Source organism: Bos taurus, chromosome 9 (assembly GCF_002263795.3).
Source record: "Bos taurus isolate L1 Dominette 01449 registration number 42190680 breed Hereford chromosome 9, ARS-UCD2.0, whole genome shotgun sequence".
NCBI classification, from domain to species: Eukaryota; Metazoa; Chordata; class Mammalia; order Artiodactyla; family Bovidae; genus Bos; species Bos taurus.
This window is the reverse complement of record NC_037336.1, coordinates 69,539,439-69,566,091: the sequence shown is the minus strand read 5'-3', so window position 1 is coordinate 69,566,091 and position 26,653 is coordinate 69,539,439. Positions and strand designations below refer to the sequence as shown.

The following is a 26,653-nucleotide window of genomic DNA, read 5'->3' as shown; positions in this document are numbered from 1 at the left end:
TGAGGAACGGAAAGACATCATCAGATACAAGCTGGAAAAATTACTGCTAAGCATCACATATGGGAAGACAGTGATGTAGAGATGAATGAAGCCAAAATCAGAGGCCAAGAAACTAGTAAGGGAGCTGTTGCAGTGGTCTGGGTGAGAGAGGCTGAGGGCCTAAAGCAGAAAAGAGGAGGAGCCAGAAACCAGGTAGGCTGGGAAATATATTAATAGGACTTGATGGCAATAGGTGACAGAGTAACAGGAATCCAGGATCACTCACTGGTTTCTGCTTTGGCAGTGAATGAAAAAGGAGGACAGTGAATCCAAAATAGAGAACACGAGTAGAAGAGTAAGTGTGTGGGAAGGGTTGGCTTTAGGCATAAGGCTTTATACACATTGAGTGGGAGTGGGAATAAAATAAGTGTTGTTATATCTGTAACATCTTGATAGCCTGGATTATCTTGGGGAAATTTTTCATAAAACTTGTTAAAATCCTTTTGACCACCACTTACTTACCACCCCTATCACCACCACTGGTTTCTGTTACAATCTATAGGAAACTAGGAAAAGTATTTTTGATAACCAGTCCTTGAAGAGTTAAAAATAAATAAATTTAACCTTTTTGTTATAATAATAACAAACTCTGGTATTTTTTTAAATTTATCTATTTTTGATTGGAGGATAATCGCTTTGCAATGTTGTGTTGGTTTCTGCCATATGTCAGCATGAAGCAGCCATAGGTGTACATATGTTCCCTCCCTCTTGAACCTCCCTCCCACCTCCCACCCCCCACCCCAGACTCCTTGTGTTTTGATGCAGTATTTTTAGTAATATTCCCATATTAAACTTGATTCTCGTGCACACATACTCGACTTAATTATGTCTAAAACATTTCATTTTTGATAAGCATAGTTGTTTTGGAGATCAGGGAGAAGCAATATTAATTTTAAAAGCTTTGCTGGGTGTGCCTTGAGTAGAGACAAAGTAATCAGTAAATGCCAAAGTTAGATGCTAACTTTCTAAGAACAAGATTTCTCTCTCTATTTTTTTCTTTAAACTTTATAAATCTATTTCTTTGACTGCAGATGTGCATTTAAATATCTTTTACAGTTGGCAGGGCGAGGACTGATTAAAGGCAGAGATCATCTTATGTGGGTTCTCTTGCAATTCATTTCTGGAAGTATTCAGAAAAATGCACTAGCTGATTTTCTTCCTGTCATGAAGCTCTTCGACCTTCTGTACCCAGAAAAAGAAGTAAGTTTGGCTACTGAATTAGAATTATGTCTAGTTTATGTTTAAGAATGTTAGTGTAATTTTGTGAAAAGAGCACCGGACTTGAAAAATGGAAACATGGTTCTTTTCCCAGTTTTTGTAATACCTGTAATCATGGGATGGACATTCAATCTCTCTTGACGTTAGTTCATTTCTATGTAAAATGAAGAAATTTAACTGGATTGTTTCTGAAGTTTATCTTTAATCACAGTCAGATCACAGTCGAACATCTAGTATAGCAAACTCTCTATATTTTAAAAAGGTTTACAATTTTTTAAGAATGTGAAACTGTTTTAATATGTACACATTTAAGGACCAAATAACATCAGTATCTGTTAATTTTTTTTTCCTTTGGTTGTTTGCTAATTGAGTATGTCACACTAATAAAGTCCCTGTCACATCCGATTCTTTGTGACCCCATGGACTGTAACCTATGAGGTTCCTTCATCCATGGAATTTTCCAGGCAAGAATACTGGAGGGTGTTGCCATTTCCTTGTCCAGTGTCACACCAGTGCTTATTATATAAGGTGTTTGAAATATGGTATGTATTGATGATTGCCATTTTTTAGGAACATTTTATTACAGAAATTTTTAAATGCACCAAAAATGTAGAGTAAATTAAAAAAAGAAACTCTTATGTACCCATCACCAAGAAATATTCTTATTTCATCTTTCCTCCTCATCTTGTTTTTCCTAATGCTGGATAATTTTAAAGCAAATTCCAGACATCTATGTCATTTCACCCATCAATATACAGTACGTCTGATGCTGTTCATTTAGATTGCTTATCTCTTACATGTTGTTGAAAAGCATACATGTGACTCTTAGAAATTCTCTATTCATGTTTATCACACTCAGTAAAATAATGATGTGATTAATTTCTTCACATGATGTGTTTAAATTTTAAAGAATAAAAATTTAATGATTGTAAATGCTCTGTTTTCTTGGAAAGTAAAAGCAGTCTTTTAATAGTTTCAATATTTGATAGCTGTTAGATCTGATTTGTATTATTGAACAAAGGACAACTGGAGCTAAATTAATACAGGATATTTTAAAAAGAAGTATAGCGGAAATGGATTACTATAATATATATAATTAGTTCACTCTACTCTTTCTTATAATATGCAAATTGTTCTTTTTTAGTTTATCCCAGTTCCTGACATTAACAAACCCCAGTCAACTCATGCCTTTGCCATGACCTGCATTTGGATTCACCTCAACAGAAAAGCCCAAAATGACAACTCCAAACTACAGATTCCAATACCTCACTCCCTAAAGCTTCACCATGAGTAAGTTGTTTGTAGCTTGACAGTTCATTTTTTTAACTTAATAGTGGGTTGAAGGCTAATGATAATTGTCTCAGTATTTATATGAAATATGAAAATCTTCCAACATCCACTGGAGGTAAGGATAAATATTTAATGTGTACATTATAACTAAAAGAACCTAATCAATACCTGCAGCAGAAAGCAATTAGAAGATTACCAATCCTGTTTATATGTACGGGGATATATATATAAATGTATATATATATATTTTTAATTTCCAGGTCTATTTTTGCTTTTATGTATTTTATCTTAGTTAAAATACTTAATTTCCAAAAATATGTAAAAATGTTTCAGAATTTCTTAGATTTGAGCCTGATTGAGATATCACTCACTCCCTGGGCTGCCAGGATTGACTGAACTGATTTGGCTGGCATGCTCCCTTATATCATTTCCAAAGCTGTGATTACCCAAAAAAGACGCACTTTTTTAGATAGGACTGGGCTCCATCAAGGGTGTTAATTCCCACCTAGACCTTCTAAAAAGGACTGTCAGATCTCTTCACAGGAGACTTTAGGGTAGTCAGATTTCACATTTCATTTGACTTTCATTGTATGATACCCCTTAACCATTTTTCCTTAGTGACATCTGTAATGAAGGCATTTGAATGTACTTAAGCAAGTAGATAATAGATACAAGCCTAGTTCATGAATCTGTGACTTATTTCTTCATTATCTGAATCTTAGTGCAGTATATGTAGTACCTATTTAACAAATAACCATTCATTGTTCACTTTTAACTGCTAACATTCTTTCTGAAATGCTTCTTAAACTTTTTGTGTGTCAGCACTCATTTGGCAGAAACTATGATATCGGTAGGAATAAAGATAGTATATTTGTTCAGTCGCTCAGTCACGTCCAACTCTTTGTGACCCAATAGACGCAGCCCGCCAGGCTTCCCTATCCTTTACCATCTCCCAGAGCTTGCTCAAACTCTTGCATAAAATTAAACTTTTATTTAAAAAAAAAAAAAGCAGATTACCTTTCTGGAATTTATTTTCATTTTTTCTATTTAATGGAACTTGAAATTTTAGGTTCCTGCAGCAGAGTCTTAGAAATAAGAGTTTACAAATGAATGACTATAAGATCGCCCTGCTATGTAATGCATACTCTACAAATTCAGAATGTTTTACGTTACCTATGGGAGCTCTGGTGGAGACTATTTATGGAAATGGAATTATGAGGATACCACTTCCTGGAACGAGCTGTTTGGCTTCAGGATCTATTACGCCCTTACCAATGAACCTCCTGGATTCACTGACGGTTCATGCCAAAATGAGGTATATTCTTTTTATTTGTTTGGTTTTATGTCAGGGAATTGATATCAGTATAGTAAAGACATGATTTCACGATTAGTTGTGTATATTTTATGGTCAGATATATTTTAAAAAACCTTTAGGTTTATTCTATAACAAAAATGGTATTGTTTATTATGGGAATTCTAGAATATACATATAAGCCCAAAGAAAATGAAAATAATTGCTATAATCCCTCCTTGAAAAATAAGCATTGTAAAATTACATTTGTATATATGTATTCTGAGTCCTTTTTCTATGTGTATATATATGAATTTATAGGGTTTTTTTGTTTGTTTTTTTTCAAAATGTGCTCTTAACTACAGTACTATTTATGGCCACCTTTTTCTCATTGTTGTTCTGTTGCTAAGTTGTATCTAACTCTATTAAACACCTGTTTATTTTCATTTTTTAATTAAACATCTTAGGGCTAGTGCTTTTCAGAACCATCTGTTTTAATTGCTACATAGAGGTCTTTTTTTAGGTCTATATTGCATATTGTTGGATACTGAAATTATTTGCAGTGTCTTAGTGTTATAAAAATGGCTGTGAAGATTATCTTTTTGGCTGTCTTTGCACCTATCCATAATCCCATTTTTATTAAATAACTTGCTAGAAGTAGAATTACTGTGTCCAGGGATGCAAAACCTGTAATACCTTTCTTATATTGACTATATATATAGGGGTGCTTTTAGAATTGACATTTATGGTTTCTACAAGACAGAAAAGGCCCCAAGTGCCCACGGGAGCTAAGCTGATGATTAAGTGAGTGGTGCCTGGTGCTGCATGCAGGCAAGTCAGGTAACCGTGTGCCAGGAAGCTTGTGTATAGAGAGGGATTGTGAATGACTGGAGTGTGTGGGGCTCAGCTCACAGTACTGCCACGTGGGCTAATTTCCATTATGTAAAACTGCATACTAATGTAGTTAGTTCTTCTAAATGTTTTTTGAAAAGGGCTAGAAATCCAGATTTTTATTTCTAGACTTTCAACCATTAAATATTGACTCAAGCTTCAAACACTGCATAGGTCAAACAGAATGTGTGTGTGGGCCTCCAGGTGGGGAGAGCATTGGTTAGAAAAGCCACTCTGTTTTTCAGACGGTAAATGTGCTAGAATCATACATGCACTTTACTGGCGTATGGATGGAGTTGAATATAGCCCTGTTAATACTTTATATTAATAGGTAATCCTGTTAGTTAATATTTGGATTTTGCAGCTATTTGTTAAGTGGTTCTGTAACAAAAATTAATTTCTTAAATGGTTTTAGTTACATATTTGGAAAAGGAAAACAGCCTAAAAGCATTCAAGCATAGTATTTTTTTAAAAGATTTATTTTTTAATTGAAGGATAATTGCTTTACAGAATTTTGTTGTTTTCTGTAAAATATCAACATGAATCAGCCATTGGTATACATATGTCACCTCTGTCTTGAAACTCCCTCCCATTTCCGTCCCCATCCCACGCCTCTGGGTTGATACAGAGTCCCTGTTTGAATTCCCCGAGTCATACAGCAAATTCTCATTGGCTGTCTCTTTTACATATGGTGATGTAAGTTTCCATGTTACTCTCTCCATACATCTCACTCTCTCCTTCCCCTGCCCTGTGTCCATAAGTCTATTCTCTATGTCTCTTTCTCCATTGCCACCCTGCCAATAAACTCATCAGTACCATCTTTCTAGATTCCATATATATACACTACGATGTTTATCTTTCTCTTTCTGACTTACTTCACTCTGCATAATAGGTTCTAGGTTCATCTACCTCATTAGAACTGACCCAAATGTGTTCCTTTTTATGGATGAGGAATATTCCATTGTATATATGTATCACAGCTTCTTTATTCCATTCTTATGAGTTGTACCCAAATTTTGCTGTTTTGGGAGCAGAGAGACCCTGATGCAGGTTGAAAGCAACGTGGAAACCAGAATCAGCCTCAGGTTGTACAGTGTGTCACTACCATATGTCCTGCATAACCTAAATGACAAAAAAAGCTGATTCATCTCAGCTAGAAGTTCACATTTATACCAAGTTCCCTATAAGTAGAACAATCCCTGTATTTATGTTAAAAATCTGGATTTTTATTTTGTTTTATTTTATGTTGTTGTTTCTCCTCAGCCTTATCCACAGCATTGCTACCAGAGTGATAAAACTTGCTCACGCAAAGTCCAGTGTGGCCTTGGCTCCAGCCCTAGTGGAAACTTACAGCCGTTTATTGGTCTATATGGAAATAGAATCTTTGGGCATCAAAGGATTTATCAGTAAGACAGGACTTTCTGATGTTTTATAACCATTAACCTTTTTCTTCATTCAACATACACTTTACTAGTTTCTAGGAATGTAGAAGTGTGCAGAAGTCACTCTCATCGTAGAGATCACCTGCTAAAGAGAAAAATGACAAAAAATATATATAACTGAAATATAAAATAAATCTTACAGAGAAAAATAGAGCAAAAAAGAGGGATAAGACCCTCACAGAGGATCCAGGGAATGGGATACATTTTTTTAAAGTTGTAGTTAAAAAGTGGGGGTGGGGCTGGGCCATGCAGTTGCACTGGGTGCTTGGGATGCAGTAAACAGGACAGGACAGACCTGTCTGTAATCATAAAACCCATGATTCCATGTGGCTGGCTTGCTGACAGCAGGTAAGTTCCAAGTCTCACTGGCAATACGGAAGGCATGTTACTCCACTGCATTGCAATTCAGTGCAATTCAGTGTAATAACAATTTAATTGCATTACAATTCAATTCCTGCATTACAATGTCTGTTAGTTATTACGAAGTTCTAAATAATAAACACTTTCTAATATGAAAGTGTTTTTCTGATTTGTGGTAATTCTAATTTTTTACCAATGTGGTATCATTTTAACCATTTTAACCATTTAATCATATTCTTTCCAGATAATTGAAAGTCAAATTAAGCTTTCTTAGCAGAAAGGATGGGTTATGATATAATTTGTACATTAAAAAATGATCCTCATGCTTTGAAAGGTTGGGAACATTAACTTTATTAAAATAATTTAAACGATAACTAAATAAAAATAAATGAAGACATGAGGAAGGCTAGAGTAATTTTTTCCCATTTCCTGGCTCTTTACTTTCACAGATGAACTTGTCTATCATTTTTCAAATTCCAAAGAAAAATGCAAACTTGGTGTTACAATAAGAATCTGAATTTTCTTCCTTACAAAGTGAAAGTGAAAGTCGCTCAGTTGTGTCCAACTCTTTGTAACCCCATGGACTATACAGTCCATGGAATTCTCCAGGCCAGAAGTGGGTAGCTGTTCCCTTCTCCAAGGGTCTTCCCTTCTCCAGGGGATCAAACCCAGGTCTCCTGCATCGCAGGTGGATTCTTTACCAGCTGAGCCACCAAGGAAGTCCTCTTCCTTATAATTACAGTACAAATTATGGAGAAAATTAGGGAAATATATGTGTGTATCTATGTGTTTGCATGTGTGTGTGTTCATGATCAAAATCTTTGCATAGATTTTACTTGATGTGACTTTTCTTTAAGTATCTTTTAATTCATAGCTTTCACTGATTAGTGTCTTAAATTTTCTTCTTCTTCAAGGTCAGCTTCTGCCAACTGTTTTTAAGTCTCATGCCTGGGGTATCTTGCATACGCTTCTTGAGATGTTCAGCTACCGGATGCACCACATTCAGCCCCATTACAGAGTTCAGCTCCTAAGTCATCTTCATACTTTGGCTGCAGTTGCACAGACAAACCAGAACCAGCTCCATCTCTGGTGAGCTCACTGGAGACTGTCTTTCCTTGGATTTGTTAGAAAATTTGTTGGAGATGGTGAACATAGTCCATTACCTTATAATATTCACTGTTATAAAATTCCTCTGCTTATGGAGTGTTTTATTTCCAGTATAGAGAAAGTAGAGTTCAACTTCTTAAACAGAAACCTACTAAGATAGTTGAATCATTGCCTGGAGATTTTTGGACTGAGAACAAGTACTTCCACGACCTTTGACGTTGTGTTTTAACTTAGTGCTTATTTAGTTTATGGTTAAAGTATCATGTCATTTTGATTTTGCTCTAATTAAAAATATATTCCAAATTTTAAAGATGTCATTTTTGAAATGCTGTGTATCCAGGTGACATCTTTTTTTTAGTCCTTAAAGCTACATGCTATCTTTTTCAAATGGGTAAAAATGTCAGATGATTTTTGCTATTAAACTTGACACCTCAGATTTTTAAAACCAAGTTAAGCAAAGCTTGTTTTCACACAAAAGAGTTTGTTTTTAATTGAAGAAGAGAAATTTATAGTTTGCATGTAACCTAGAATTGCATTTAATTCTAGAGTTCTGAGTTTATGTGCAGCTTAACTTTTTCATGATTGTGTTTGTTCTCCCACTTGGCAGTGTTGAGAGTACTGCACTCAGGCTTATAACAGCACTAGGTAGCTCAGAAGTACAGCCACAGTTTACACGCTTCCTCAGTGATCCCAAGACGGTGCTCTCAGCGGAATCCGAAGAACTGAACCGTGCCTTGATACTGACCTTAGCTAGAGCAACTCACGTAACAGGTACAGTGACCATGCAGCCACCAGCAACAGAAACAGATGTGTCAGAGGGTACTGTGTCTCCTGACTACTGGGCTGGGGGTCGGGGGGTAACATATTGAAAAGATTCTTCTCACTTGTATCCAAAAAAACCAGTTGTTTGTTTATCTTTACCATTTCAGTCATTAAAGCAAGTTCTTCTGTATTACCATTTTAATTTGGTTGAACGTCAGTTTTTAGTCATCTGACATGGTTTTAAAGTCATGGTTCCTGAGCTTTTTGGTCTCAGGACCACTTTATACTCAAAAATAATAATAATGATTAAAATTCCCAAACATTTTCTGTTTATATGGATTATATCCATGATATTTGCTTTGTTAGGTATTAAAGTAGGACTTTTTAAGATATGACTCATTTTAAAATAACAATAAAAAGCCTATTGCATGTAAACATAAATAATGTAATTTTTGGTGTAAAGGAACATAGCTGAATTTAATGTCTGGTGTAAAGGAACATAGCTGAATTTAATGTCTGGTGTAAAGGAACATAGCTGAATTCTCTTACATTTCACCTATTATAGATGTTATTTTAGAAGAAGTAAAAAAAAACCACTATGGTTTCACATAGATATGAGGATGAGAAGGGAACCTTTTAAATAGCTTTTCCAGCTAATTATGAATCTGCTTTAATGTCACACAAAATTGAAAAATTGGTCGTTTCTTAAATGTTCGTTGCAATGTAGAATCCAAAGTCCTATCAGGGAACTCTGTACTCAGTCACATTATAATCCACTGATCTATTTAGTGGATTTTGTGTTCATGCATATTTTAACTTTATGGATTGGTTTTTTGGAAAACATTGATTTACTGGATTACGTAGGTAGATGTTATAAATGTTGACACATTTCATTATACAGTATCAGAAAATTATATTTTTTAACCTTGCTACAAATTTCATTAGGAAAAAAGTCTTTAAGTTTTAGAAAGCTGTTAGGCTTGTGGTAGTAGATACATGTTTTCCAAAATTCAGATGTTCGCTTGAGAGGTCAAATTTTATCATTGGTGAAAGATACAGTTATTTGTTCTTCTTAAAGTTAGAGGCTCCCTTTATTAATTTCCAAGAAAAATATCTGCCTAATGCCCAAATCTTAAAAACTATGTGTTCTTTCAAGTAAAATTGGGATTCCATGAAAAAAAGAGCTAATTTGACCCAATATTCAATCACAAAGTATTTTTCCTCAAGAGTAGCTGGAACGCCTTATGCATACTTCCGTTTTATCACACAAGATGTTACAAACAGATATACTTAAGGGCTGAGATATAATCTTTTTTACAGTTTTATCAGAGAGTCTTAAGTGAAACTGGCGTTTTTTCCCTGCTAAGAGTGTGTTGTGGTGAAGATTACAATGGCTATGAGTATAACTTGGTACCACTGTTTGATTTGTTCCAACGGCCAGCAGTGTTACTCCACCGTTGCTTTGCACCATCAGTGCACATTTCAACATGGTGAAAAGGCCAATGGTATCGTAGTATTATTATTATTATTATTATTTTAATAGTGTTGACCTCATCAAATCCTTGGAAGATATTGGGGACCCACAAAGTCTGCAGACCACACTTTGAGAATGGCTATTTTAGAGAAATAGTTACTGAATTTAGCAACCTCAAATACATTTGTGTATACTGTCTTATTTTGCATAAATAAACCTCCTTGATTTAGAGGATTATAGACTATAGGTGTTTCGATCGCCAGAAAAGATATCTGCTGTACTCGAACACTTCTGTTTCGTTGGCTCAGTAAAGTGATAACACCTCACTCTCAGGAGTGAAGTAAACGAGCAGCCGTGGTGGGCCTGTACCACTGTTATGTCACTGATGTTCTGTAATCTTAAAAAGAGAAAAAGGTACCAAATGTCTTTTGTATTTTTTTCACTAGTTATCTTCATTATTTACTGATGTGATTACTAGTTAAGTGGTGAATGCTCTGCAGTGAAATTCTCTGACTGTAGAAACTTGTGACTTTTTATCATCTATGAATTATGGACATGATCTTTTATATCTGGGTTACATTTATTTGTTTGTGTTAGATTTTTTCACAGGCTCTGATTCAATTCAGGGAACTTGGTGTAAAGACATACTTCAGACCATCATGAGTTTTACACCTCACAATTGGGCTTCACATACTCTTAGTTGTTTTCCAGGCCCACTACAGGTAATTTTGTTTTGAATTATATATTGAATGTACGGTATATGAAATCAGTCTTCCCATTTACTGTGTTATTCTGGAGAGTTTTGATGGCATCCAAAGAATATTAGCTTTTATTTCTCTTTTTTGTAAATCTTTGCTATTACTCCCAAAATCTCTTGAGTTGTTCCTTGTCCTATTAAAGGAGCGGATGTGTCTCTAAAACTGTAATTGTTATGGCTTCATCTTTTTAGTTAACAGTTTTAGAATCTTGTGAGATGCAACACATGACCTAAACAATTCTTCCTCTCTCACCGAACAGTAATGGGGAGAAACACAATGTAATGGGGCTTCACAGAATACACAAGTGTACATTTGACAGATTTTTCTTTTTTTAATCACATGGAGAGAAAAGCTATAAACTTGGCTATTATAATATGGAGAAAGGAAAACCTCATCTGTCTTCTACTTTTCAGAGAAAATTTTAAGCATAGTAAACATCTGTTTTCTATAACTTCTAATAGGACTGGAACAGTAGGTCTCAAACCTATCAGAATCGCCTGGAGAGGTGGTTTAGCTAGATTCCTAGACTCCAGCTGCAGAGCTTCTGATTCATTAGGTCTGAGATGGGGCCCAAGAATTCACATTTCTTACAGGTCTGAGGTCATGCTAATACTGATGGTCTGGGGACCATGCTCTGAGAACCACCTGGCTAGTGCAATGGATTTTCCTCATAGGGGTATTAAAATATGTAATGGAAGAGTACATACATTCTTTTTCTTTTTCTCTTTTTTCAAAGATGAGCAGAAGTATCAACAGATGACTGAAGAAAGTTTGAATTCAGGTTTGCTTGGAATTTCTGTTTAGAAAATCTAGGAGAGGAATCTTACAGATAATCCAATCAAAGCCTTTGTATTTTCCCAATATAGAAATTTAGGCCCTGATTACTGAGTTACTTGAGGGCACATGGAATTTATTAGTGTTAGAGTCAAGCCTGAAACTGGTTTCTTGATTCTGCAGCTAGTGCCCTTTTTACTATAGCCATTGAAATAAACTTCTGATCTTCCTTGTAGGCATTCTTTAAACAAAATAATGTACCTCAAGAGAGTCGTTTTAATCTGAAAAAAAATGTGGAGGAGGAGTATAGGAAGTGGAAGTCAATGACCAACGAAAATGACATCATCACCCACTTTTCTGCACAACGTTCTCCTCCTCTCTTCCTTTGTCTGCTCTGGAAAATGCTCCTGGAAACAGATCACATTAATCAGATTGGCTATAGGTAAGTCGAAAACCTAGATCTGCATTCCATTTGTCAGTCCATCATACTATACAGCAGTGTAATTTATTTTTTACTCTCTGCTTTCCAGAGTACTGGAGAGAATTGGAGCCAGGGCCTTAGTAGTCCATGTGAGAACTTTTGCAGATTTCCTGGTATATGAGTTCTCTACGTCAGCTGGAGGTCAGCAACTCAACAAATGCATTGAAATTCTTAATGATATGGTATGGAAGTACAACATTGTTACACTGGACAGATTAATTCTCTGCCTGGTAAGAATACACTTACTTAAAAACAGGTCTAAGCAGTCTCATTCTCTTTGTCTCAGTGTTAATGACTAATGGATCGTGTGCTGATCTGCCGTATGTTGTTCCTAGTAAAGTAAAAGTTGCTCAGTCGTGTCTGACTCTTTGTGACCCGTGGACTATACAGTCCATGGAATTCTCCAGGCCATGATACTGGAATGGGTAGCCTTTCCCTTCCCCAGGGGATCTTCCCAACCTAGGGATCGAACCCAGGTCTCCTGCATTGCAGGCAGATTCTTTACTGTCTGAGCCACCAGGGAAGCCCAAGAACACTCAAGTAGGTAGCCTATTCCTTCTCCAGGGGATCTTCCTGACCCAGAAATCAAACTGGGGTCTCCTGCATTGCATGTGGTTCTTTACCAGCTGAGCTACCAGGGAAGCCCCATATTGTTTTTAAAGATTTAATGAATTTATACTGTAAATCATACATTGCTATCAATTCCCTAAGGAATTAAAGATTCCCCAATTTCTTTATTCATCCATTCAGTAAGCATGTATTGAATATCTACTATGTTGTATGTACAGAAGGTATAGAAGTAAGTAAGACAGATGTGGTCCTGGCTTTGTGATGCTCTGAAATGATTCTCAAAAGCTCCTAGAAGAGGCAGGAAGTAGTAAAAAAAGAAAAGTCATTAAGTTTTTTTTTCAGAGTGCTAATAATCATTTATGTATACTTTGTTAGCCATAATATATAAGAAACTGAATGCTTCTTATAGTCACCCAGTTTTCCTCAAGTGTTTTTTTTTCTCTTGACTTTGATGTCTATTTCATGCCAAATTTTAAGAAAAATCACTGAATCAGGCTGGAAACTGCTACATGTTTTAATACTATAGTAGTGATATTTGACTCTAGTACTCTTGCCTGGCAAATCCCATGGATGGATCGGCCTGGTGGGCTGCAGTCCATGGGATCGCGAAGAGTCAGACATGACTGAGCGGCTTCACTTTGACTTTTCACTTTCATGCGTTGGAGAAGGAAATGGCAACCCACTCCAGTGTTCTTGCCTGGAGAATCCCAGGGACAGGGGAGCCTGGTGGGCTGCCGTCTATGCGGTCGCACAGAGTCGAACACGACTGAAGCGACTTAGCAGCAGCAGCAGCAGCAGTGATGTTTAAAGGGTGTAAGTGCTTAACATTCACCTCTCAGCTCTACAGCATAGATATAAAGATGGTTACAGTCTAGTAAGGGAAATAAGATAAGTCTATGAATCAGTAAATAGTAAGTTAGAGGTGTAGGGAAAGTATTACCAGGCAGCACTGAAAGATCACATCTGCTTAGGTGATGGGTCTTCAAGAGAGGGCTAAATTTCAAAAAATAAAGATGGACATTCCAGGTGAGAGCCCAAACTAGGCAAAAAGGTGTCAGGCATGTTTGGGGAATGCTGAACAATTATTTTGGGATGGATTATACAATAAAGTTCTAATTGTGAGATTTCACTGTTCTCAAATTTAGGCTCTCTGGAGCCTTGCTTTTGCATAGGTTGGTCATTTTCATTTAATTGTTCTGTTTTTTTTCCAAAGGCCATGCGTAGCCACGAAGGGAATGAAGCCCAAGTTTGTTATTTCATAATTCAGTTGCTGTTACTCAAGCCAAATGATTTTAGAAATCGAGTAAGTGACTTTGTGAAGGAAAATTCCCCAGAACACTGGCTACAGAATGACTGGCACACCAAGCACATGAATTATCACAAGGTACTAATTAAAATTAGTGCTTCACTTCATCCTTTTAAGGCCAAACTTTAGGTCTTTGGCTAATTGACTTGGCTGTTTTCTCTGCAGGTCTGTTCTTGTCTGTCCAGTCTGTGTAGAAGTGACTTAGCTGCCTAAACTTTCTTAAGGTTCTAGAGTCTCTCTAATATTAAGAACAAATTGAAACTACAGTTTTAATAGGTTTGGGTACTTACAATAGAAAATGAAGAGTTAAATCCAGTCCTTTCATATGTAAATCTCTTTTGGTATATCTTTAGGAGAATAGAAATTTTTGTTAAGGACTCTAGATTTCATTGCATTACCGGAGCAAACATAGTTCTATGTTCTTTGAAAAATGGCAGGTTTATTTAGCTCTTTTTTTTTTTTTTAAGAAAATTTTAAAAAGATGCCCTAAACATTTACCATTTGCTCACTTCCACAGAAATACCCGGAGAAGCTCTATTTTGAGGGCCTGGCGGAGCAGGTTGATCCTCCTGTGCCGATACAGTCTCCATATCTGCCCATCTATTTTGGAAATGTGTGTCTCCGATTCCTCCCAGTGTTTGATATAGTAATCCACAGGTTTTTAGAGTTGCTCCCGGTATCCAAATCACTGGAGACTCTACTAGATCACCTGGGAGGCTTATATAAATTTCATGGTGAGCTTTTTCAAATTTTAATTCCATCTAAGCTCTCTATAGACAGAAGTAGGCTGAACATGATCATATGGATAATAATCGTTATAAAGGTTTTATTTTAATAATTTTTAATAAAAGCATTTTCGGGAGAAGTGCTATGTGATGATACCTTGATATATAAAATAGACAACATAAAAATATTAATAAGTAAATTATAGCAAAAATAAATAATATGCAAGAGATGCCTTATTTTATATATTGTGTGATTAATTATCAAATCAGTACAGAAAGAGAGAAGTATTAGTTCAGAACAGATGGATATTACTGTGAACTAAATGGATCTTGGCAAGCTTCTTGGATGGGTAGGGTTTGAACTATAATGTATGTGATTTTTATAAACAGAAAGGAGAAGAGAGCAAAATAGGCAGGAGAAATCCTTTGGAAAAATCATGGAGGTATTAAAAACAAGGCATTTTTTAAAAACAATTGCCTCATTGGGCTAAATTGTACCTGGCAACTCATCACTGTAAATGCCAGGTTGAGAAGTTCTGGTTTTATAATCTACAGATAATGGAGAATTAACTAGAAGTTCTTGAGTAAAGTCATGGTATGGAAAGCATTATTTTAGAAAGGTGAGTCCAGTTCTAGTAGCAGCGTGTCTTGGAAGGAGGAAGCCATTTCAAAGACTTGTGTCAGTTAGCATCTAAACAAGTATGCTGCTGCTGCTGCTAAGTCGCTTTCAGTTGTGTCCGACTCTGTGCGACCCCATAGACGGCAGCCCACCAGGCTCCCCTGTCCCTGGGATTCTCCAGGCAAGAACACTGGAGTGGGTTGCCATTTCCCTCTCCAATGCATGAAAGTGAAAAGTGAAAGTGAAGTTGCTCAGTCGTGTCTGACTCCTAGCGACCCCATGGACTGCAGCCCACCAGGCCCCTCCGTCCATGGGAGGCAAGAGTACTGGAGTGGGTGCCATTGCCTTCTCCGGAAACAAGTGTGGTGACACTGAAAATGAGAAGGAAGGGAGAGAGAGTCAAGAGTAGGAATTGAGCTTGGGTGACCAGTTATGGGGAGAATATCGAAAGAAAGAAATCAAGGACAACTCTCAAGTTTGGAGCCTGGTGACTGAGAACAGTGAAGTCAGTGACAGAACATGGAAGTCCTGGAGCAGCCACGGACTATACCCACTCTAGGGGGATAGAGAGTATTTTATCTGGCGGGGTGGTGGAGGGGGTGGGGAGGCAGTTCTTCTTAGTCCTTGACCTAAGATATCTCTTTTATGTAAGATATCTCCCTTCATAGCAGAAGTCTGAATTGCATTTTAGCACTGCAGAGTAGATATGAAGTTCAAGGGAGCTTTCCTTTAAAAATACTCTTCTTTTTGGATTGGGTAATATATGCACCTGATGCAGTGAAAGTGGTCAGTCCCACCCCTGTCCTCTAGCTTATTCTTGTAGCTCCTCCTTTCTTCCCTGTAGGCAGTCACTGTTACCAGTTTCTTATGTATCCTACCTTAAATATTCTGGGGTTTGTAGTTTATTTTTTTCACAAATATAATATACACACTATTTTTATTAACCTTTATAAGGTTTTACAGTTGATTATTTAGTATCAGATCATACAAAGCTGCTTCATACATGCCATGATTAACTTAACCAGTCCCCTGTTTTCATCATGTAGGCTGTTCTAATCTTTTGCTAGTATAAACAGGCTGCAGCTACATTGCTTACACATGCATCATTTTTGCAGGAAAAATTTCCAGGAGTGGAATTGCTGCATCTAAATGTGATGCTTATCCTTCAGTAGAAGCTGTGTATGTTGTTAGAAGCCTTTTGCCTTGTCCTAAAATAAAAATAGCCATTGTATGCAATTGCCTAACATGGGTAATAGTTTTATAATCTTCTGAGCTATTTTTTGGCAATCTTGAGAATAGATCAGTTTTTCACAGTTGTCAGTAACCAGGTAAACATTGTAGTGATGTTTTCTTCTTGGCAGATCGTCCAGTGACTTATTTGTATAATACTCTGCATTATTATGAAATGCACCTGAGAAATCGCGAAAGTCTCAAACGAAAACTTGTCCATGCAATCATTGGGTCGCTCAAGGATAACCGACCACAGGGCTGGTGTCTAAGTGACACTTACCTTAAAAATGCTATGAATGCACGAGAAGACAATCCCTGGGTCCCAGACGACTCTTACTACTGCAAATTGATTGGCAGACTGGTAGATAATATCCTTTTCATTGTGATTTTCCAGACTCTACAGAAATAACTATATGTTGATTTGTGTGAACATATATTGTCATTTTAAATATTCCAAAGTTTTTATATATTCTAAGACTTCAGTTTTTTAGAACATTTTATTTTTTAATTTTTACTTCTGTAAAGGTTTTGAAGTCTTAAATCAGCAGCATAATGCCAGATGGCAGAAATTTACTCCATTAAAACTTTTATTTAAAAAAAACAAAACCTTAGAGAAGAGATTTGTTTCAAAGAAAAACATTCCTAAATAAATACACTATGTATTATAGTACATGCATTTGTTCTATGGAGAACATAGAACTTTGTCGCTTTAAATAAATCCCTGAATAATTTTTAAAACATTAGTAGATAATAGTAAAACATTTTTTGGTAGTGAAAAAGATTCTATATTGGTGTTTTCTTTCTTTACTTCTGTTTTAAATTATTAACCCACTATACTTAATATATCTATACACGATGCCACTCTATTTACTAAATAGAGCAGTTTTACATATATAGGCCTGATTTAATTTTCCTACACAGGAATTCCTTCCTGAAGTAAAAGAGCTACTCATGAGAAAGTAATGTTCTTATTAACTTTCCTACAACTAAGAGAAAATAGGTTGATAAAGCCTTTGGATACCTTGGTTGCATCTACAGCTGTCATGTCATGGTAATAAGAACCCACTCATATAAGACCAGTCATTGATACCTGTGGCTGATCACATGGTTGCTATCAACACATGTCAGATTTATTTGTATTCAGTTTGTATTGTTTGCCTCTTAAGCTCTCCAATAAATCACTTATTGAGGGCTCATAATCAGATATATTGATAATCAAATGAAATGTTTACATGTTCAACCTTTGAAAACTGTAAAGCACTATACAAACAGAAGCCTTTAATCTCAGAATTATCAACCAGTTATTGCTTTAATCGTCTGCACCGATGGCTGGCAAATCTCCTGGTCCATTCCCAAACTGTGACTGGAGGTTCAATGAGTTTCCCAACCCCGCTGCCCATGCACTGCATGTTACTTGTGTGGAACTCATGGCCTTGGCTGTTTCCGGCCAGGATGTTGGAAATGCTCTTCTAAATGTTGTCCTGAAGAGGTGTGTATCCTGTTGCGTGCAATAAGATTCAGTGTTTAAGAGAATGATATTTTATTTGGAGCTGTAAGACACACCTGTTGTCCCAAGGCTAGGGCACATTGAATAGTGACTATCTTTAGGTTCCAGATCTCGTCTTAGTGATAAAGGTGAAATGGAATGAGCCCTGAACGGCCAGAAAACCTGGGTTTGTTCTTTCTTCTACTCTTTATTAGCTGTTTGACATTTAACTTAGGCATAACGTTAACTTTTCCCTAAAGACAGTTTTTCAAGATTTTCTTCTTAAAGGCCAATATAAAGTAGAGGATAATGATTGGAGAATAAATATAAATAAGTGAAATAGTCTTTCAGCTCAGCAACCATTGTTAAAGAAGAAAATTGAAAAAATTGAAAAGCCTTACTTAGTTTTTATTTATATTTTTACTCACTAAAAACCCATTGTAGTTTTATTGAGATAGATCAGTGTCAACCCCAAATTATATATATTCTCAAAGTAAGATACAGTGTCAACCATATAAAATGTTTTTATAATTTCACCTTTTTGTTCTTTTTCCCAACTAATAGTCAGCCTTTAGTGCCAAGAGAGAACATTACAGCATGGATGAATGCCATTGGATTGATCATCACTGCCCTACCAGTAAGTTAATCATTTTGATTTAAACAAGGTCATCATGCAATTAATGAAATGTTTCTTTTTTTGTTTTTTTTTTCACTTTATTATTGCTTCTAAAATCTACAGTGCCTCTTTTGCATCAGATCTAAATAAATCTACCTGACTATGGGTCCCTGCATCCCTTGGTCCCACTTTCCTATCCAACCTTAGTTTTCCAACTAAAATCTGATCTATTTTTGACCCCTTAACATATTATGTATCTAGATCCTTTGAGTTCAGTTCAGTAGCTCAGTTGTGTCCAACTCTTTGCGACCCCATGGACTGCAGCATGCCAGGCCTCCCTATCTATCACCAACTCCCAGAGTTTACTCAAACTCATGCCCATTGAGTTGGTGATGCCATCCCAACCATCTCATCCTCTGGCATCCCCTTCTCCTCCCGCCTTCAATCTTTCCCAGCATCAGGGTCTTTTCAAATGAGTCAGCTCTTCGCATGAGGTGGCCAAAGTATTGGAGTTTCAGCTTCAGCATCAGTCCTTCCAATGAATATTCAGGACTAATTTCCTTTAGGATGGACTGGTTGGATCTCCTTGCAGTCCAAGGGACTCTCAAGAGTCTTTTCCAACACCATAGTGCCAAAGCATCAATTCTTTGGTGCTCAGCTTTCTTTATAGTCCAACTCTCACATCCATACATGACTACTGGAAAAACCATAGCCTTGACTAGATGGACCTTTGTTGGCAAAGTAATGTCTCTGTTTTTTAATATGCTGTCTAGGTTGGTCATAACTTTTCTTCCAAGGAGTAAGCATCTTTTAATTTCATGGCTGCAGTCACCATCTGCAGTGATTTTGAAGTAAAAATAAAAAGTCAGCCACTGTTTCCACTGTTTCTCTATCTATTTGCCATGAAGTGATGGGATGATGTGATCTTTGTTTTCTGAACGTTGAGCTTTAAGCCAACTTTTTCACTCTCCTCTTTCACTTGCATCAAGAGACTCTTTAGTTCTTCTTCACTTTCTGCCATAAGGGTGGTGTCATCTGCCTATCTGAGGTTATTGATATTTCTCCCAGCAATCTTGATTCCAGCTTCATCCAACCCAGTGTTTCTCATGATGTACACTGCATATAAGTTGAATAAGCACGCTAACAATATACAGCCTTGACGTACTCCTTTTCCTATTTGGAACCAGTCTGTTGTTCCATGTCTAGTTCTAACTGTTGCTTCCTGACCTGCATACAGATTTCTCAAGAGGCAGGTCAGGTGGTCTGGTATTCCCATCTCTTGAAGAATTTTCCACAGTTCATTGTGATCCACACAGTCAAAGGCTTTGGCATAGTCAATAAAGCAGAAATAGATGTTTTTCTGGAACTCTCTTGCTTTTTGATGATCCAGCAGATGTTGGCAATTTGATCTCTGGTTCCTCTGCTTTTTCTAAAATCAACTTGAACATCTGGAAGTTCACGGTTCATGTATTGTTGAAGCCTGGCTTAGAGAATTTTGAGCATTACTTTTCTAGTGTGTGAGATGAGTGCAATTGTGTGGTAGTTTGAGCATTCTTTGGCGTTTCGTTTCTTTGGGATTGGAATGAAAACTGACCTTTTCCAGTCCTGTGGCCACTGCTGAGTTTTCCAAATTTGCTAGCGCATTGAGTGAAGCACTTTAACAGCATCATCTTCTAGGATTCGAAATAGCTCAACTGGAATTCTGCCACCTCCACTAGCTTTGTTCATAATGATACTTCCTAAGGCCCACTTGCTTTCCCATTCCAGGATGTCTGGCTTTAGGTTAGTGATCTCTCCATCGTGATTATCTGGGTCGTGAAGATCTTTTTGATACAGTTCTTCTGTGTATTCTTGCCACCTCTTTTTAATATCTCCTGCTTCTGTTAGGTCCATACCATTTCTGTCCTTTATTGAGCTCATCTTTGCATGAAGTGTTCCCTTGGTATCTCTAATTTATCCTTTCCTCCTGCAAATGATGCTTGTTGAGACATTTTTCAGGTACTTCTGCCATATAAGAGAATATACCAGGATGCTTTTCCTTCTGTTACCTTCCCTAAAGCCTACTCATTCTTTGCTAACTTAGGGCTTGCTTTTTCAGCGAAGCCTTCTATAATTTCTCCACTCATGCAGTGTCTCTCTCTGTGACCTCCACACATGTCTAGTCAGCACCACACCAATGTCTGACATCTTTGCGTGTCAGTAATATTGTCTAAAGCAGTGCTCTCCAAACTTGTTTGATTATGCATCTTTATGAATCACTTCTTCCTTACACTCCTCCAAAATATATACATGTTTGTGAATTATAAATGTGTACCAGCATTACCTGTATAGTAAATATAGATAAAGTCAATTTACCATGTAGTAAATATCAGCAATTAAGTTAACTGGACAGACTCATGTCTGGAGCACTCTTAACTCACAGACACTTCTCCCCAGGTTGTTATTGCCTTAATTTGACTCATTGTGAAGCCACACAAGCTGGATAAATAGAAAACATTAAAGACTGAGAAAGTGCTATTATTTTCGGCTTTTGGAGTACAATACTGGATATAGAGTGGAATACTAGAGAAATGGTGTTTTTCTTCAGGCTTTTTCTTGGTTTTAAAGGAGCCGTATTGGATTGTCCTTCACGATCGAATAGTGAGTGTTATCAGCAGTCCCAGCTTGACGTCTGAGACAGAGTGGGTCGGCTATCCTTTCCGGCTCTTCGATTTCACCGCTTGCCATCAGTCCTACTCTGAGATGAGCTGTAGCTACACGTTAGCTCTGGCACATGCAGTGTGGCACCACTCCAGCATCGGGCAGCTTTCTCTCATTCCCAAGTAGGTATTATGATTTCCTAAAAACATTTGACTTATTTTGTTTTTGCTTTTTAATCTCTTGTACACCTGGGGTATATATCTGATTCAGTGGAACAGCTGACACAGTAAAAGTTTTAAGTAGTTTCTGGGTGTCAGAAAGACTCCTTTATGTCAGAATTAATTGAAGAAAATTAATTTATATGTATAAGTAATAGTCTCGTATTCAGTTTTCCTTTATCATTTCAATCAGTCAGTCAGTTCAGTCGCTCAGTTGTGTCCCACTCTTTGCAACCCCATGAATCGCAGCACTCCAGGCCTCCCTGTCCATCACCATCTCCCAGAGTTCACTCAAACTCACGTCCATCGAGTCAGTGATGCCATCCAGCCATCTCATCCTCTGTCGTCCCCTTCTCCTCCTGCCCCCAATCTCTCCCAGCATCAGTCTTTTCCAGTGAGTCAACTCTTCACATGAGGTGGCCAAAGTACTGGAGTTTCAGCTTTAGCATCATTTCAATGGGCTTAATCAAATGCATGCTTTTTCCAGAATATATCGCAAAATTTGCCTTTTGTACTGCATACCTGATAGTAGCCTATCTTCTGATTATTATTTTTGACTGTATAATTGTATTAATTAGATTTAAATTTCTTGAGAATGGCCTTTATATTAGGTTGATTATCCTCTTTTATTTCAAATAATTCACATTCCGTCATTCAGTAATTGTACTATTAGGAACAACTCCTAAATCTGAAGTAAATTGTTTCAATAATCAAATGAAAATAAGAGCCAGTGAGAGATGTGAGATTAATTAGAAATGTTACCAGAATTAAAATAAACTTTAAAAAAATTATTACAGATTTTGAAAATACTTGGATAGGCTATATTAACAAAATTCAAACAATTTAACTGATTTCGAGTCACAAGAATTTTTTATTTTGATCTTTAAATTTTAGATTTCTCACTGAAGTACTTCTTCCTATAGTGAAGACTGAGTTCCAGTTGCTTTATGTGTACCACCTTGTGGGACCATTTTTACAAAGGTTTCAACAAGAGAGAACTCGATGTATGATAGAGGTAAAATTTAATCTGGGTTTTCAATGGTAAGATTAAGTTCTAAAATGTATATTAAGGTTTCTTTCCTAGTGTTTTTCAAACTGTATATCATTACCATTAGTGGGAAAATCAGTTTAGCAGGATCTAAGAGTAATGCTTAAGGCCTTAGCATCCCCGTAACTTAGTATGCCTATGAGTTTGGTGTGGGATGTGCTGAACTGGAGATGCAGGGGAAAATACTCATCATCAGGGCTGAGAAGAAAGCTAAAGATGGAGAAGTGCATTTGAGCATGTGCACTATAGCACAGAGGAATTCGTCAGAGTCATGGGAATGACTAAAGTTGATCCCCTGTAACAGAAGTGTAGAGAAAAGAGAATGCCCCAAATATAGAACTTTGCAGTGTGAGACACCCAGTGGAACTAAGAAGGCACAGTATATAAAGGCTCCCTGAGACTGCCAAGTATCCCAGAAATTGAGAGATGGTTTCCAGAAAAGGGGTTGTCTACCTCTTAATTTTAAATTTTAAATTAGGCAGAGAAAGTGTATTTAATTCCTACTTGGGGTCAGTTGGCAGCACTCTGAATTCCGTCATAAATACAAGCAGTTCCGTATCACTCATGTACACAGAGGCTTGTGTGATAGAGACAGTTCCTCAACAAGGATGTACCCTCTGTGCTGTTCTTGTCACGGAGACCAGCTGCATCATGACTGAACCATTTTTGACCATTTAAATAATTTTATTTGTTAAATAGATTGGTGTGGCGTTTTATGACATGTTGCTGAACGTAGACCAGTGTAGCACCCACTTAAACTACATGGATCCCATCTGTGACTTCCTGTATCATATGAAGTATATGTTTACTGGTGACAGTGTAAAAGAACAAGTAAGTTCACTTTAATTATTTTTCAATGATGTTTAGTTTTGAAAACTTAAACATGAGGGGACATAGGTATACTTATAGTCGATTCACGTTGTATGGCAGAAACCAGCACAACATTGTAAAGCAATTGTCTGCCAATTTAAAAATAAATATCTATTATAATTTCTCACACTTTTCCTTCTTGACATTTGTTACAAAACATCTGAAAATGACCTGAGGAGTTACTAATAGTAAACTCATCAGGAAGAAACAGTACAGCGTGGCTACTGAAAAGATCAGAGAGGCCTTGTGTAGTGAGTAAAGCAGAGCCTGTTTTTCCCCACAGTGATTAGGGTACACAGTGAGAACATAAGACAAATAGCAGTGTGACTACAAGATTAAAACCAGGAGGGTCAGAAGAATAACTCATGAAGGGTATTTAAAAACTGAGGGTGCTGAACTTGAATTTTTTTTAAAGTCCTAGGGAATTAATTCTATCCTAACTGTTTGAGGGGTGGGAGGTTGCCATTTGGAATAGGTATTAAATTTGTTCTGTGTCACTTTAAAAGGCATGCGACTCAGCATATAAAGAGCCACTCCCTGGGAGGGCTGTCTCCAAGTGGAAAGAACCTCCTTAAATACCTCTTTAATACCTCCTGAGTTTCCTGTCTGTGGGAACCAGAATCTCAGCTCTTTTAGAAGGGTGGAGGGAGGACAAATAGGTGAAGTTAAGTGACCTCCTCTCCATACTTTAATGTTATTTCTCTGTAAAATGGGAAAGGAATATACATTGGTACACGTAAGCATGTAAATCCTAGTCTTGAGGATTCACTCTTTGAAGCTGGTGACGTGGAGTTGGGAGGGTGTTGACTCCTTTGCGCCTCCGCAGGACTGTGAAGTGGAGACCAACAGAGAAATGTTTTTTTTTAGCATATTCCTTATATTTGAGCCTAAGAAACTTTGACACAAGGGAATACAGAAAGGAAGGATTTTTAATGGACCGATCTTTCCTAGTAGGATCCAAGAATATATAAGTAAAGCTAAGAAAGCTATGGAACTACTTGATGTATTTATTTCTTTAAAGCATTTTAAGTAAGAGTAAGTCTAATATGATTTAGTTTGCGTTCCAGGTGTAAATCAAAACCAAAAAAAGTTAACTGTATAGGTAAATGTTTTGAACCTGAGTTATTCAAAGATCTTTGAAATATAATGGTGCTTTGCATAAAGATGGGGTTTTAAAAGGATGAGTCCCTTGGTGGATGTGTAGAACCCCCAGTGTAAACTACTAGCTTTTGGCAGGAGGGTGACTGGCTGTCTAGGTCAGTGAGTATGTTTCTGTTAAGTGTATGCATATATAGATAGATACACATACACAAATGTACATATATATAATAGTGTGTGAGGGACAACACATGCTTTTTTCAGGTAAGAAAGAAATAGTTTTATCTGCTTTTGTTAAAACACAAAATATGAGAGAAACTTCTCATCCACCTGTTCTACTCCCTGGTTTATTGTCTCAGGAAATGTGTAAGTCACTTCTTTAAAAGTGGGAAATTGAACTTCTCTGGTGAAAATATGTTTTAATGTGCTTTTGTTTTTTAGGTAGAAAAGATTATCTGTAATTTAAAACCGGCTTTAAAACTCCGTCTTCGATTCATCACTCACATTAGCAAGATGGAACCGGCTGCCGTGCCTCCGCAAGCCGTCAGCAGTGGGTCTCCAGCACCTCAGTCTACTCAGGTGCCAGGGTCTCTGCCGGTGACTCAGTGAAGTCAGAGTGTGCTGTGCTGAAAGTGGACTTGAGTCTATTAGATCTGAACCTGACAGTGCTACATTGTGGTGGAGGAGAGGCAGCGGTGTTCAGATTGTTTTATTTTGATTCATGTGGTGGATCTGTTGACTTCCAACTCCTGTCTTCCCATTGCTTTGTCTCTAAGAGATCACGTAAACTACACATTGCTCGTATCCACAGCAAGGTATTAGAGCTGCCTAGGATATGGACATATCTGATCAAATGGCCTTTACCAGGCACTCTCAATCTTTCCTGTTTTGACCATTGTTTTTGTTTTTATTTTTTAGTATTAATAACTTATTCAGTCTTCAAATCCAGTTTTAAAGGCACCACACATGTAAAATAGTTATTACAAATTCTTTTATACATAAATCTCTCTTGGTATATCTTTGCAACAAGAGATTTTTGTCAAGTAAAGGTCTCTAGATTTCATTGCATTAAAGGAGCAAACACAATTTCATATTCTTTTTTAAATGGCTTAAACTTTTTATCATAGATTTCCAAGTAAACAGGCTAATATTTCTATTGAGATAGATTGGCAAGTTTTTGCCTTTGCTGTGGACTTGAACTTACTATATGAAATGAGTTGGAAGCCATGTAAGAAAATAACATAACTTAAGAAACTCAATTTTCTTAATACCTGTTTTTAAAAATAAATCAGTTACTTTTCCAGGTTGACACACTTACTTGGCAGATGATGTGATTCTTTGAATTTTTATAGTCTTAAATTTTTTAAGTATTTATATTTTTAAATATCATATACATTTTGGTTCTTTAGAGTTTATTAGATTTTGAGAGACACACTGTTATTTTGGGGGGGTGGCATTAAGATTGTAAAAGACTTGGAAAATAATTAGTAAAATCTGTTGAATGAATAAATTGTCTGATTAATTACTCAGTTTGAATGAGCGTCTGCTGGGTGCCAGGCAATGTACTGGCTGGATTAGAACAGAGAACTGAGCCACCTCCATGGATTGTATGCTATAGTCAGTGACTGACATTAACCTAGGAATTAAGAGGTGCTGATTTTTTTAAAAAAGAATTAGTGAAGTTTAACTGTGAACTTCTGTTTCCAAATTATTCCTCCTAGACCTTTATCTTCTTCATGATTCATATTTTTATAATCACTGGATCTTTATTTGCCATGCAAAGACTGCTTAAAATTTGTATAATGGTATAAACAATTTTTCTAAGCTAATGATATTCTTAAAATCCTCCAGAAATTTTATACTAGAAATGATTTCAACTATTACTCTTAACCTAGTCTCAATATATTCTTGCTGCCTCAAGGAATAGAAATAAGTGTAACAATGCTGCTGCTGCTGCTAAGTCACGTCAGTCGTGTCCGACTCTGTGTGACCCCATAGACGGCAGCCCACAGGCTCCCCAGTCCCTGGGATTCTCCAGGCAAGAACACTGGAGTGGGTTGCCATTTCCTTCTCCAATGAATGAAAGTGAAAAGTGAAAGTGAAGTCGCTCAGTCGTGTCCCGACTCTTAGCGACCCCGTGGATTGCAGCCTACCAGGCTCCTCCGTCCATGGGATTCTCCAGGCAAGAGTACTGGAGTGGGATGCCATTGCCTTCTCCAAGGACTTACACATTCCAGTTAATTTTATTAAAAATTCAGTTTTTCCTCTCTAGCTTAAAAAAAAAGAGAATATGATTTCCCATAATAGGCTTTTAAGAGGTTAGTATTAATCAGAGACATT

General features: G+C 36.9%; 1 protein-coding gene across 2 annotated transcripts in view; it reads left to right on the top strand.

Moving 5' to 3' along the window:
* The window catches only part of MED23 (mediator complex subunit 23), a 43,663-nt gene extending 17,825 nt beyond the window's left edge, over positions 1–25,838 (top strand). The window contains exons 13-30 of one of the 2 annotated variants that reach the window (XM_024996539.2): positions 1,096–1,239; positions 2,402–2,547; positions 3,617–3,862; positions 5,993–6,135; positions 7,446–7,620; positions 8,246–8,409; positions 10,472–10,596; positions 11,643–11,848; positions 11,937–12,117; positions 13,671–13,841; positions 14,281–14,497; positions 16,469–16,705; positions 17,661–17,826; positions 18,388–18,460; positions 21,047–21,261; positions 22,192–22,312; positions 23,045–23,176; positions 24,755–25,838. In XM_024996539.2, the coding sequence (XP_024852307.1) occupies positions 1,096–1,239; positions 2,402–2,547; positions 3,617–3,862; positions 5,993–6,135; positions 7,446–7,620; positions 8,246–8,409; positions 10,472–10,596; positions 11,643–11,848; positions 11,937–12,117; positions 13,671–13,841; positions 14,281–14,497; positions 16,469–16,705; positions 17,661–17,826; positions 18,388–18,460; positions 21,047–21,261; positions 22,192–22,312; positions 23,045–23,176; positions 24,755–24,922 (3,030 nt within the window). In that variant the 3' untranslated portion in view covers positions 24,923–25,838. The remainder of the gene's footprint in view (positions 1–1,095; positions 1,240–2,401; positions 2,548–3,616; positions 3,863–5,992; positions 6,136–7,445; positions 7,621–8,245; positions 8,410–10,471; positions 10,597–11,642; positions 11,849–11,936; positions 12,118–13,670; positions 13,842–14,280; positions 14,498–16,468; positions 16,706–17,660; positions 17,827–18,387; positions 18,461–21,046; positions 21,262–22,191; positions 22,313–23,044; positions 23,177–24,754) is intronic. The other variant, NM_001205762.2, reaches the window with a different exon arrangement.
* Positions 25,839–26,653: the final 815 nt, after the last annotated feature.